The 13,453-nt window shown below is 40.0% G+C and overlaps 1 protein-coding gene across 1 annotated transcript in view; it reads left to right on the top strand.

Moving 5' to 3' along the window:
* The window catches only part of mdn1 (midasin AAA ATPase 1), an 88,028-nt gene that overhangs the window by 14,820 nt on the left and 59,755 nt on the right, over nucleotides 1-13,453 (top strand). Inside the window, 13 exon segments of the mRNA XM_037537733.1 lie at nucleotides 33-128; nucleotides 2,514-2,626; nucleotides 3,679-3,827; nucleotides 4,422-4,482; nucleotides 6,163-6,374; nucleotides 7,188-7,291; nucleotides 7,811-7,955; nucleotides 8,364-8,460; nucleotides 8,615-8,728; nucleotides 9,679-9,826; nucleotides 9,959-10,066; nucleotides 10,536-10,687; nucleotides 12,617-12,795. Coding sequence (XP_037393630.1) covers nucleotides 33-128; nucleotides 2,514-2,626; nucleotides 3,679-3,827; nucleotides 4,422-4,482; nucleotides 6,163-6,374; nucleotides 7,188-7,291; nucleotides 7,811-7,955; nucleotides 8,364-8,460; nucleotides 8,615-8,728; nucleotides 9,679-9,826; nucleotides 9,959-10,066; nucleotides 10,536-10,687; nucleotides 12,617-12,795 — 1,678 coding nt within the window.

Here is a 13,453-nt window from a genome sequence, read left to right as displayed (position 1 = left end):
GGTGCTGATGATGTTGATGATGTGTCCTTCAGGCTCTGGACTGTTTTACTGCCATGCTGTCTAAAGCTGAGAGCAGATTAAAGTTGGCTGAGATCATTGGCAGCAAGCTCAACATCTCCAGAGAAAAGGTGAGAACAAAATTCTTTCATTGTCGTTTCTGCACCGTTCTCATCGTCACAGCTTTCTTCGCCATAGTTATCTTCTTCAGATTTTACAGGCGTCAGACCTTCCTTTGGTTCACCGCCAAAGCCTGACTAAACCATAAAAAAATGAAATGGATCAAAATTTGTGAATGAAAGCAGAGAGATAAAAAACAAACTTTTTATTGGAGATGAAGACAGACAGCCTGACTTCCTCAGGCATTGTATCCAGATATTCTGAAAGACATAGTTTTTCCCTCTGTTGTCAAAATAGTCACTGTCCATATAGATAGAGTTAGAGTTTATTTTGAATCTGGCTTTGTTTAATGATCATCCAGTCACATGTGTTTAGAATCATTGAGGTAGTTTTAATATTTGCAGTCGACAAGGGAACAAAGGAAAACCAAATTCAATCATAAACATTATAACTCCCAAAATGCCAAGCACACAAACACCCCAGTCATCAATCATGTTTCAGACAGAGTTCTGTGTAAACAGTGAATGAAAACAGCTGCAGAGAAGTGAACAGTGTAATGTCAGCAATTTCCAAAAGGAACATTTTGCTCTTCCACATTAAAACACTGTGGTTTTCAGAAATCTCCACCCTGGAGAGCTTTTTAAAACTTCTCTTTATAGTGGAGGTTTTTGTGTGTATGGGAGGCCAAAATGCAGAAAAAAAGTACTTTTTAAAATTTTTTAATTTAATATCTGGCTACATGTGGACGCTTTAATCGGTTTAATTCCTCTCCAAGTGGTGCTGCACTTGAATCTACAAAAGCACAAGGAAGCAGTCTGTGTTTGTATATTTACTTTTTTTTTTTGGTTAATCTTTAATTGTAGTCTTGGCCAATTCCACGTGCTAGCTAGGTCTCCCCCCATCGTACAGTACTTCTAAGTTGGAAGGCTGAAGGCTAGCACAAACTTCAGGACAGACTACGGATGGCTGTGGCATCACTCTTTTGTCTTATTGAGCATGCAGAACTCTGAGGACTGGGTTATTTCTGGGGTATTTGCAGTGGTAGTCGAAGTACACAAATAATGTACTTGAGTTAAAGTAGATATACCCAAGGTAAAATATTACTCCAGTAAAAGTAGAGGTTCCTCCCTTTAGACCTCCACTTGAGTAAAAGTACAAAAGTATTTGCCTTCAAATGTACTTAAGTATCGAAAGTAAAAGTACTAAAAGAGTAATTAACTTAACACAACTTAGTTACAAGTTTAACTTGCTTTAAACTCGGGATCACAAATTAGTTTTCCTTTACTCTGTAGGTTTCTGTTCATAAACATAAACTAGCCAAAACACACACGCGCGCACCTTCTAAGCCACTTCTCCTTCTGGGTCGCGGGGGGTGATGGAGCCTATCCAAGCTGTCACTGGGCATAAGGCAGGGTACGCCAGTCCATTGCACCGCAGACAGACATATACATTCACACTCACACCTTGGGGCAATTTAGCATGTCCAGTTGATCCGACTGCATGTCTTTTGGACTGTGGGAGGAAACCGGCGTACCCGGAGGAGACTCATGCAGATGTGGCGAGAACATGCAAACTCCTAAACTAGCCAAAACAAAGTTACTATAAAATGAAATAGTGTTTGTGTAAATTCAGAAAAACCACACGTGCCAGTCACAACTGCATATGTGCACATATTTCTGTATTGTGGTCTGTTTACACAAAGTTAGGTTAGTTCATCGTTTGTTTTACATTCATCATTAATTTTACGCTGCTACACTGACATTGAACTGTGTGCTTGTACTGGGTCGGGATGTCCAACAGGTCAAAACAATCTCAAAAGAAAGTGACCGCTGTGCCCTGATTGGTGTGTTTGCTTTGCACTTCTTTCGTGTTGACATTATTTTTAAACACACACAAACCAAAAGGAATGACAGATTTCTCAAAATGTAGTGGAGGAAAAAGTACAATATTTGACTTTTAAATGTAGTGGGGTGAAAGTAAAAAGTCGCCCAAACTGGAAAAACTTAAGTAAAGTACAGATACATGAAAAAACTACTTAAGTACAGTAACGAATTACATTTGCTTCGTTACTGTCCACCACTGGTTGTTTGCTCAGCAATTTGGGAGTTATAATCATGTTTTTAGGGATTGAACTTGCATTCTCCAAAAAGGTTCAGCACTTAGACGGTTATGCCTTTCAGGACACTCAGTCAGATGATATCAGAAACCGAACTAAATGCCAGGGTTCCAAGTCAATATTATTTATCATAAGGTGTTGGCAGCCTCATGGGGTCGTCATATTGTCGGAAAAATGCTTTACGGTTATTTAACATGTTCATAGTGATTACAGTGCACCAATATTGTCCTTATACTCAAAGGTCAAGTTTTATGTAACGTGCCCTACTGTTGTTTTTCAGGCTCAGCATTTCTGTCAAATGTATCAGCCGGGCATAAATGTGACGGAGCTGGAGGTGACGGTGGGACGCGCCATGCTGCTGCGCAAACAGAGCGACGCCGTACGCCTCGAAATGTAGGATTCTCCATTAGGGCACGACCTAATCTGTCCCCCTTTCTCCCTCTATCCCTCCCCTCACTGGTAGTTTAGGATTATGCCAAGATTTGCCAAGTACTGAGTGGCACCCTGCTGGTAAATTGAATAAACATTGAATTGATTGCTAACTGCGCTGGTTAAACAGAAAACCATACTGCCCCTGAGCACATTAGACGGATGTGCCAATCAAACTCGCTGTTCCAGCGGCTGCCAAAGCCAACCAAAGCGCACTTAAGGTCATCTTATTTCATAAAGGAGTGACAAGAAAAATCTTCTGAAATATTTGCCAGTACCCTGTAAAAGCTGGGCCCACCATACTGTCTTATGTTTTTTGTAATATGAGGTTTTGATCTAAGGGTTTATGAATAAATACTTAATATTAGTTTCCAAGACAAAATATAAAAACTTCAACTTATTTCCAAATTTTATTGAAGTATCTATATTTATAGTGTATGTTCAAGTCTTGATATGTTAAATGTGTTTTTGTCACACCATTGTTTCCTTTCTGAATAATTCAGTGGCTGATGTGAAGAGTCATAATTCAGAGTGGTTTGATGTGAAGTGATTCACTGTAGGGCAACATAACTGCCTCTGGTTGCATCACAGTGGTGGTGATAGGAACTAGGGGTCGCAGTGTCTACAGTACAAGTCTCTATTGTCAGATGAAAGCCTTGTCCTTGAAAGAAGGAAAAAAACATACTTTACTTTTAATGTAAGTCAATGGAACCAGACTTTTTTCCAAGTAATTTTAGGCTGATTTGTTTTGGTCCAGTCATCGTGATATCTACATGCATCATGCATTTTCAAATTATGTCAAAAGCCGGCAAAAATGGAGATACGTGGTTTTGTTCCGACAGAAATGATATGTGTATTATAATCATAGTTAAATGTCTTCACTGTTCTTCTAAACTATAGAATGTTTAGTCCATTTTTACAGACTGGTAGTATGTAATGAATAGTAAACAGATAAATACTCCAGGCATATTTGTGTGATGTATGTATGTCATGTATGTATGTTCTGTGATTCACAGAGAGAAACAGACCTTTGCTGCAACGCGTCCCTCCTCAGTGCTGCTGGAGCAGTTGTCCATCTGCGTCACGAAAGGAGAGCCTGTCCTGTTGGTCGGAGAGACGGGCACAGGAAAGACCTCCACCGTACAGTATCTGGCAGGACTAACAGGTGGGCTGACGCTGTGGACCTCCCAGACCCAGGACATACACCAGAATTCTGAACGTGGAATCTGTATTTTCTAGTGGTGTAACTGTTCATTCCTTTTGCATAGTTTGATCAATCCTGCAACAACCATAACAGGAAGCACAATTATATGGAATCACTTTCATCAGTCAAAAATACATTTTAAATGCTACAAATCTAATCCATCATGATTTATTAACAAAATAAGCTTGTTTGAACAAAAACAGTTTCATGCAAAAGTTTGAAAACCAGTTATGGTGTGGTAATATTACATGCTGATTTCTAAAAGAAAATAAGTTGCCAGTCTTAACTATGACCTTTTTCTGCAAATTTTAGTGCACAATATTAATTTGCTGATTTTAAACATAATGGGGAAAAAATAAAATGCAAAATATAAAATGTCCCATAACTTTTGGACAGGTCACATTTAAGCCCCCCCCGCTGCTGATTTGTTAAACTCAGCAAGTGAACACTATTTAAACCTACATTATGTCAGTTATTATTATACATAAAATGAAAATTCTTGTTCATTAAGAGGCAAAAATGGAATGTTATATGATGTTTTTCTCTTATGTTTAGGACACAAGTTGCGTGTGGTCAACATGAACCAGCAGAGTGACACTGCAGACCTGCTGGGAGGGTGAGTAAGAGGCCACCTGGTGAATCTCTATTCTTAATCACAGCAAATCACTATGGCAAAAAACGAGATTTATTAAGATTGTAGGCAAGTAGTGTCTAAGACAGAGGTTCTGAACCATGGCCCACAACATTTTAACGACCAGATCATTTAAAGTGCAAAACACTGTAATACAGTGACCAATGTAGCCTGTCAGTTTTGTTTGGTTTTGTAATATAACGCCAAACAGTAAACAATTAAAAATACCCAAACGTTTTTAAATACACCTAATGAGTTAGCTGATGTTGATAATACGTGTTCGATGACGTGCTGGAGAAATGAAAGTTGTGAAAGGACGTCTGGCTCAGTTGCTTTTTTTTTTTTTTTTTAGCCTCCATTGCACAGCATAATTTGTTTGGCTTCAAAGCTTCATTTGAAAAGACGTCCGAGTGTACAGCACAGCGGTAGTCACTTGTTTTCTGTTCTCAGACATGTGAAACTTCAAGACCTTTACACACCAAACACTTTTTTTGATTCATGCAGTTTTTTCAGACGCAGCAAATTATTTTGATCTCATGTATAACTGATAAAAAGAAATTTGGAATGACGAAAATACGCCATTATTTTAACCTCGCTCTGTTTGATGATTGCAAACTTTCAACGGCAAGGATTTGTTTGCCTTCTGCTTTCTCCTGGACGCTGTTAACATCCCCAAAATCAACTCAAATGAGGCTCAGACTGAGTTCCAAACATTTAAATTGTCTGAAAGTTCTTGTAAAATCCACCTACTTTTACTTTTCCAAAATGGAAAGCAACCCTCTCAGCGTCAGCCTTTGCCTGTTTAGTGAGAAGCATCTGAGATGTGTGTCACCAGAAAACTTTCTGTCCATTTGCTTGTTTTTGTCATGGCATGATAAGGCTTTTTACTTTCTGATGTTTTTTTTTTGTTCAATTTATACATCATTTTCTCGGTTTTCTCAGGCTGAGAGATGGTTCCTGTTTTGCTTGTAGGTGGTCCAGCCACGGGACCTTTCCTTTTTGAAAGACCCTGTTTGGAACCACTTATCCATGAATGAGTCCCATACAAACGGGAAAGAGAAACGTTTCACTTTGGCTTGCAATGAAAATGTAAATATATAATATAGAAATATGATCCATCCATCCATCCATCCATTTTCTAAGCCGCTTCTCCGTCAGGGTCGCGGGGGGTGCTGGAGCCTATCCCAGCAGTCATCGGGCGGAAGGCAGGATACACCCTGGATGGGTCGCCAGTCCATCGCAGGGCTAGAAATAGGATTCAGATTAATAAATGAGTTTGACCTCCATATGATTTTCCCATTTAAAATAACATTTGCTTAAATGTCTACATATTGTTTAAAAAAAAAAACTGTGGCTCACAGGTCACAGGTGGACTTGATTATGTTTGAATTGATTGATTCAGTTAAACGATCGTATTTTCTTTTAGGTGTAGGTCTGAACAGAGTGAGCGTGTTGTTGTGGGGTTAAACTGGATTTAATTTCCTTTATCTGCATAATTGATTGACCGGTTGTACTGATGTGGGTTGATTGGTTTTAGCAGTGTATATTGATGTGACCTAGTCTTGTGATAATAGATTAGTTCATACTGGTTCGATATCATCATTTTACATGAATTGAACTGGCCATGATTTAATATTGGCTGTATTGACTTGATTTGATTTGCAGGTATAAACCTGTGGATCATAAACTGCTCCTGTTGCCTCTGCGCGAGGCGTTTGAGGATCTGTTCTCTCAGACGTACTCTCGGAAGCAGAACATCACCTTCCTGGGCCACGTACAGACCTGCTTTCGGGGAAAACGCTGGCAGGACCTGCTCAAACTCATGGACCACGTGTGCAAGTCTGCTCTCACCAAAGAGCTGCAAGACAAGCCCAACGGTAAGAGCAGCGTCCGGCATTCTTTCACTTCAGCTGGGTTCATCTCAGAGTCGAAATTAGGTTCTGAAGGTAAAAACTTCAACAGCTTGGCCAAAATCACAAGTTGCATAATTTTCCTCTTACCCTGAATATAGTGGATCAATTTGTTCAAATTGTGGACCCACATTAAAAAAAATAGATATGTAAATATAAATAAAATCATGTGTAGAGTACTTTTTACGTTTTAATGCTTTTTAACACTTTTTAAAAGTGAAACTGGAAGATTTAAGTTAAATTTTTAAATAAAAAATGTTTTAATTTTTAAATTTTAATCACAACTGAAATGCAGAGTTTTAGTGTTTAGGCAGAGAAAAAATTTAGCCACACCCCTGCATTTTAGAGCAGGAAGTGAGACTGCATCCCTGTCCCTCATGAGTGAGATCCCATTGTTTTGAAGTAAATGTAAAATCACTGTTTAAGAATTGTCACTAGCGAAACACATATTTTCTTCAATTAAATAAAAAACAAAAATATGATTTCAAAGTGTATAACTGTTCAAAACTGTGTTTGCAAGTCATGTATTCAATAGCATTTTTGGGTTCTGCTCAAAATGAACTAAATTATTACTACTGAAACAGTCATGACAAACATTTGGTAAAGTTTAGTGTTATGATAAGTATGTATGTTAAAAGTCTTTTCAACTCAGGCTTTGAATCAGTTTGGCAGAATGACTCATGTTTAAAAAGGGCCAAAACTTTTGTAAATAGCAATATGTCATACTATTGTGTTTCACGCGTTATTGAACTTGTCTATATGAACTTGTATATGTCTCAGCTGCATTGCTGCAGGAGCAGTGGGAGGCGCTGGCTCTGAAACTCAGTCAGACTCAGGAGCAGATACGAGCACGGGAATCCGCACTGGTCTTCGCCTTCGTTGAGGTAAATGCACATCCCCAGTAAAGCTTTAATTGGGCCTCAGATTTTGGTACAGATCTGAAAACGGTCCAGGAACTTTCTATCCAGACTGACCTGACCGACCCATAGCACCAAGTTTTTAGTCCAAACTACGACTTGCCCTGAAACACATCACCAATTATTGGGTCTGAAACCTGAGTCCAGGAAAATTCTGCTTCAAACTGACTCGAGCCAACTCCTAACATGTTGAATAATACCTGTCATTTCTAATGATGGTCCTGGTTAATTTGCCTTGGTGCAACAATAAGAGCTGCCATGAATTCATGTGTAGAAAAGAAAAGAAAAAAGAAATGCGTGTAAAATCTGTTAATAGTGGGAGGCGGTCTTTGAGAACCCGAATCTGTAATTTGAACCAAACCCAAGACAGATACGTTTTGCAAATGTCCTGTCGAGTTTAGACAAATCTGATTTGACTATATCTCCTGCTTATTTAAAGAGACATTTAACAGTAGCTGTGTGTTCATGTGGTCTTTGTGTTTGTAGGGCACTTTAGCACAGGCGGTGAAGAAGGGCGAGTGGGTTCTGCTGGATGAAATTAACCTGGCTGCCCCCGAGACTCTGGAGTGTTTGAGTGGTCTACTGGAGGGCAGTGCTGGCTCTCTGGTGCTGCTGGACCGAGGAGACACAGGTGACAAAAACAAGTGGTGGTGATAGGAACCAGGGATCTGTCAGTGAACCTGCATGTGTCTACTGAGTTGATACGTAATTTTAATGATTGGGGTGTCATGTGATCAAATTTCTGTGTTGGAGCTTTTAGAGGTGGATGTTTGGTTCCTATAAACACTACTGTGAATAATTCTGACTCTTAAGTTTCTCTAGAATAGAACTTAATCATTTAATCATGCATTTTTAACAATCGGTGGAACTCACTCCACCATGGATGTGAGATCAGTCTATGATAATTTAAGGCATGCAGGTTAAGCAATGCTAAGTAGTATGTATTACCTGTTAGCTACATTGGCCACTTAGCTTCAGTGCCAACTCATCTCTTTAAAAGTAAAAACATAGACAATCATGTTGCAACTTCTGTTTGCAGAGCCTCTGGTCAGACACTCAGACTTCCGCCTGTTTGCCTGCATGAACCCAGCCACTGATGTGGGTAAGAGGAATCTGCCTCTGGGCATCCGCAACAGGTAAGGGAGAGAGGAAAACAGAGTAGACATGAGAATACACCTTTATGGACCATTTCCATAAACCATACAGTGGTTGGTGTAATGTGGTGGGTAATGCTGTGGCAGACAGGGTTCAAATCCTTTAAGTGTATTGTAATTACTTCTTGTTTGACAGGTTTACTGAGCTGTATGTAGAAGAGCTGGAGAGTGAGGCAGATTTGCGGATCCTCATCTCAGATTACCTCAAAGGCCTTAACTTAAACAGGAGCACCATCCATGGAATCATCAGGTCTGATATTCATTCAACAATTCAGCACTGTACAAGAAGTCAATGTATTAATATCGTCATTGTTTATATATATATTTTTTTTTCCTTTTTTAAATGTTTTGTGACTTTTTTTTTGCATTTTAGCCATACAGTTTGCACATATATAATTGCTGAACGTTGTAACAATACATGCTGATGTATTTAAAAGTTCCAACAGTCAAATAAAATATTTTGATTTATTTGTTAAGTGAAACTTCCTTTACAGCAGTGGTTACCAACCCTGCTCCTGGAGACGTTCCAACCCTAATAGACCCAACCTGACCCATCTAATTATTGCCCTTAGAAGTCCTTCTTTAGCTGAAGGAGGCTTGTAAGTTGCGAGTTGGAGGTGAAACATTGTAAGAAAGTTGATCTCCAGATGGAAGCTTGGTGACCACAGCTCTACAGGGAAGCAGTATTATGTTAAAATAATATAATATGGTAAAATAGTGTTAAATCTGAAGAAAATGTTTTCTTGGGGAATTGTTTTACCTTCCAATGCCCTGCATGTATCCCTCTACCACAAACAGATTTTAAAAATGTGTTTTAGGCAAAATGTGTGTTATCTCAAAACGTGCGTTGGAATTCCCTTTTAGTATCACAAGCACAGGCTAAAAAAATAAGACACGACTCGATATTTAAGTCCCGAATGCAAAATCAACATCATACTGATGAAGATATGATGACCGTAGTAGATAATTCACTCACATCCTCTGAAGACACATCCTTCATCAAATTTTGACTGGGTGCTCCTTGAATACTCTTTCAACACACTCATTAATGTAAGATTGGTTGGCTCGGGGTGTGAAGCATGGCTGACCTTACAAAACGTTGTGCATTTCCACCAGAGGGGTCTCCAAATCCCTAAAGCTTATGTAGTGTAGTTTTAAGCATTGTTGGTGAATTTGCGTTCCCTGTCATTGCTTCTGCAGTTTTTATTTGGCTGTTCGTAAGGAAGCTAACTCACGCTTGGCGGACGGCACCGGCCACAAGCCTCACTACAGCTTACGCACACTGTGCCGCGCGCTCAAGTACGTGGCGGCCAACCCCTGCTACAACGTCCAGCGCTCTCTCTATGAGGTAAAATATGGTTCCTGTACACTGAAGCTGACTTAATGTTTTGTCATTTTGTCAAGGTAGTTATTTTGTTGCACATTTGTTAGTTAATTTCTGTTGTTACTATTTTCAGCAGATTTATGTTTTTATGTTTAGGGTTTCTGCCTGAGCTTCCTCACCCAGCTGGACCGCAGTTCTCATCCCCTCGTGGAGAAACTGGTGTACCAGTACATCCTGGGAGGAAACATCAAGTGTCTGAAGCAGGTAACAGTGGCTGGAGCTCAGCAGTTTATGTGTCCAATGCAGACAATGCATCATGTTCACATAATGGTGTTAGCCAGGTGTACTGTAAATGTGCAACAGTGCTGATTTTTTTTCCCCCCTTTTTGGGCCTAAAAAGATGTAAGCACAAGTGACTATAAAAAAAAATGCCTTTTTAATATTTATTAATATTTTGTAACACTTGGTCCCCTAACAGACAGGTTAAACAGATTAAATATTATTGAATATTTGATTGAAATGCCACATAATAGAGTTAATCTAAGAGTAGTTTCTTGAGAAGTACAAGTAACTTCCTGCAAAAGCAAACTTTTTAGGGGTAGGCAATATGACTATATTTTATTATCGTCATAAATTGCCCCCCAGTTTTCATTTCTAAGCGACAAATAGACTTTAACACTTTCCAGCTACATGTTTGATTCCAAAGAGAGTCTTTCTCACTTCATCTTTACAGCCCATTCCAGAGCCCCGGTCCCGGGGTTTTGTGCAGATGGAGGGTTATTGGTTGAGTCAGGGTGATATGGACCCTGCTCTGGACCCCAGCTACATCCTCACCACCTCCGTCCAGCTCAACCTCAGAGACCTGTCCCGTGTGGTGGCTGCCGGGTAGGAACTCCTGCCCTCATATGTTGCCCCCCAGTGCTTTTTAGATCTAACTCAGGCTCGGAGGAGCACAAGAATTGTAAACAGATGTTTAAGATGAGGTTGAGATTTTTTTGTTCTGTCTCTTCTAGAGATATTTGCACACTTATGTGTGTCAGGTGTTCAGAATGATTGCATGTGAAGTCACATGTGCAACTGTGTATGTGTGCCTACACGTTTGGATTTTTTTTTGCCCCCTAATTATACCCCCAGTTGATCTTTGCCCTTACTACAGAGGTTAACTCAGGCATGGTATTCAGGTCATCGACCTTTCCGCACCGTATCACATAATAATCAATATTTTTCCACACCAAATTTACCCCCACCACTCATTTAGTAGCTGTCACTTTTAAATACGTAAATAGATGCAAGTTCCTAGCATTCCCCGAGTCCCTATACATTACCATGCATCATCGAGTACGTATCCATGTATATCCTTTTCCGTATCATTGACTAATTTATTGAATACCCTGTTTTAACTGGTCCCTGTATATTCAAAGTTATATATAGTATAGAGTTTGGTGTCACTGTACTGTGGAATGAAAAGTAGAATCACACAGCATGTCTTGTGTTTGGAGACAAACACCCAACAGAGGGTGCCTCATTTTGGGTTTCTCACTGGCAAAACTATATTATATAGACAAAAGTATTGGGACTTGCCTCTTGATCATTGAATTCGGGTGTTTCAATCAGTCTGATTGCTGAGCCATGCAGTCTGCCTTTACAAACATTGGTGAAAAAATGAGTTGTTCTAAAGAGCTGACTGAATTCGAGCATGGTGCTGTAATAGGATGCCACTATATGCCCTCCTAGAAATTCCATAGTCAACTGTGAGTGGTATTATTAAAAAGTGGAAGCATTTAGGATCCACAGCAACCCAGCCACGAAATGTCAGACCACGTAAAGTTAGAGTGAGTGGCCAAGTGCTGAGGAGCATAGTGCATAAAACTCACCAACGCTCTGCTGACTCAGTAACTCCGTCACTGCCAAACCTCCGCTGACGTTAACATCAGCACAAAAACCGTGCGTCAGGAGCTTCATTGCATGGGTTTCCATGGCTGAGCAGCTGCTCGCAAGCCTTACATCACCAAGATGGAGTGTTGTAAAGTTTGGTGGAGGAGGGATAATGAAGTGGGGTTGTTTTCAGGGGTTGGCTGAAGCCCCTTAGTTCCAGTAAAGGGAAATCTTAAAGCTTTAGCAGAAGATGTTTTTACCAATTATATGCTTCCAACTTTGTGGGAACAGTTTGGGGGAACCTTCTCTGTTCCAGCATGACTGAGCCCCAGTGCACAAAGCAAGATTCATAAAGGCATGGCTGGGTGAGTTTAGTATGGAAGAATTTGACTGGCACAGAGCCCCATCGAACACCTTTAGGATGAACTAGAATAGAGATTGTGAGCCAGGCTCTCCGTCTAACATCAGTGTCTGACCTCACAAATGCTCTTCTGCATGAATGGGCAAAAACTGCAACAGACACACTCCAAAATTCTGCAGAAATTCTGCCTTTCCAGAAGAGTGGAAGTTATGGCAGCAAAGGGGACCAACTCCATATTAATGGATTTAGAATGGGAGTCATAAAAGCTCCTGTAGTTGTAATGTGGAGGTGTCCCAATACTCTTGTCCATCTAAGTTTTTGCCCCATCATTGGGAGGTCATGAGTTTGAATTCCAGTGATGAATAAACCATTGGTTTACGATTTGGTGTCCAGTTTATAATGTCTCATTCTACACAAAGTATTGAATAAAATACAGCTCTTGTAGACTTGTCAGTAACTTTGCCCATTGGTCATGTTTACTTTTACAAAGCATTTTTTAATAAAATGAGTCAAAAGCAGGCTAATTGAGTCATGGGTGATCCAGCATTGACATTGTGTTGCTTTTTTTTTGTTGTCAGTATTCACCCTGTGCTGATCCAGGGCGAGACGTCAGTGGGGAAGACCAGCTTGGTCAGATGGCTGGCGGCCGCCACGGGGAATCAGTGTGTGAGGATCAACAACCACGAACACACGGATATCCAGGAATACATCGGCTGCTACTCCTCCGATGAGCATGGCAAACTTGTCTTCAAAGAAGGTAGAGAGGCCCTAAACCTAGACAGCGCTACTGAGGCACTGCTTTGTTATTAAGTTGTTTTTGTTCTTGAAAATGGACGAAACTAGAGACATTGTTTAGAATGATTACTGTAATTTGCAGCTGTGCAACATAATGATGTCCATTTGTTAGATAACAGTAAATTATACCGTGTCAAAAAATCTTGTGCTCGAGATTACCATGGCTGGAGGAAAGTGTGATGATTTAGACATGTGAGAACAATGCTAATTGACTATATACCTCCATTATTTGTTAGCTACATTAGCCTCATAGCTGTAGTATAAAAGTACGGAAGTGTAGTGTCTTGGATCATTGACTGCATTTGGGTGAAGGGGGAGATTGTGTTCGAATATTTATTTATTTATTTATTTATTTATTTGTTTGTGGATATGTATATCTAAAGCAGGGATACGTAAACTCTTAGGGGTTCATGGTGGCGTTGGCCAGGGGTTAAAAAAAAAAGTCACTGTCAAGTTAAAAAAGAAAATAATCATGTCATGTGATAGACATAATGTACCTCAGAGAAAGTTTATGGATGTAGTGAAGGTGGGCATTGAGATGGTTGGTGTGAAAGTAGAAGAGGCAGTGGATAGGGCAAGATGGAGGCAGATGATCCGCTGTGGCGACCCCTAAAGGGAGC

Source organism: Pygocentrus nattereri, chromosome 4, assembly GCF_015220715.1.
Source record: "Pygocentrus nattereri isolate fPygNat1 chromosome 4, fPygNat1.pri, whole genome shotgun sequence".
In the NCBI taxonomy this organism is placed as follows: Eukaryota; Metazoa; Chordata; class Actinopteri; order Characiformes; family Serrasalmidae; genus Pygocentrus; species Pygocentrus nattereri.
This window is presented reverse-complemented; position numbering and strand designations above follow the sequence as displayed.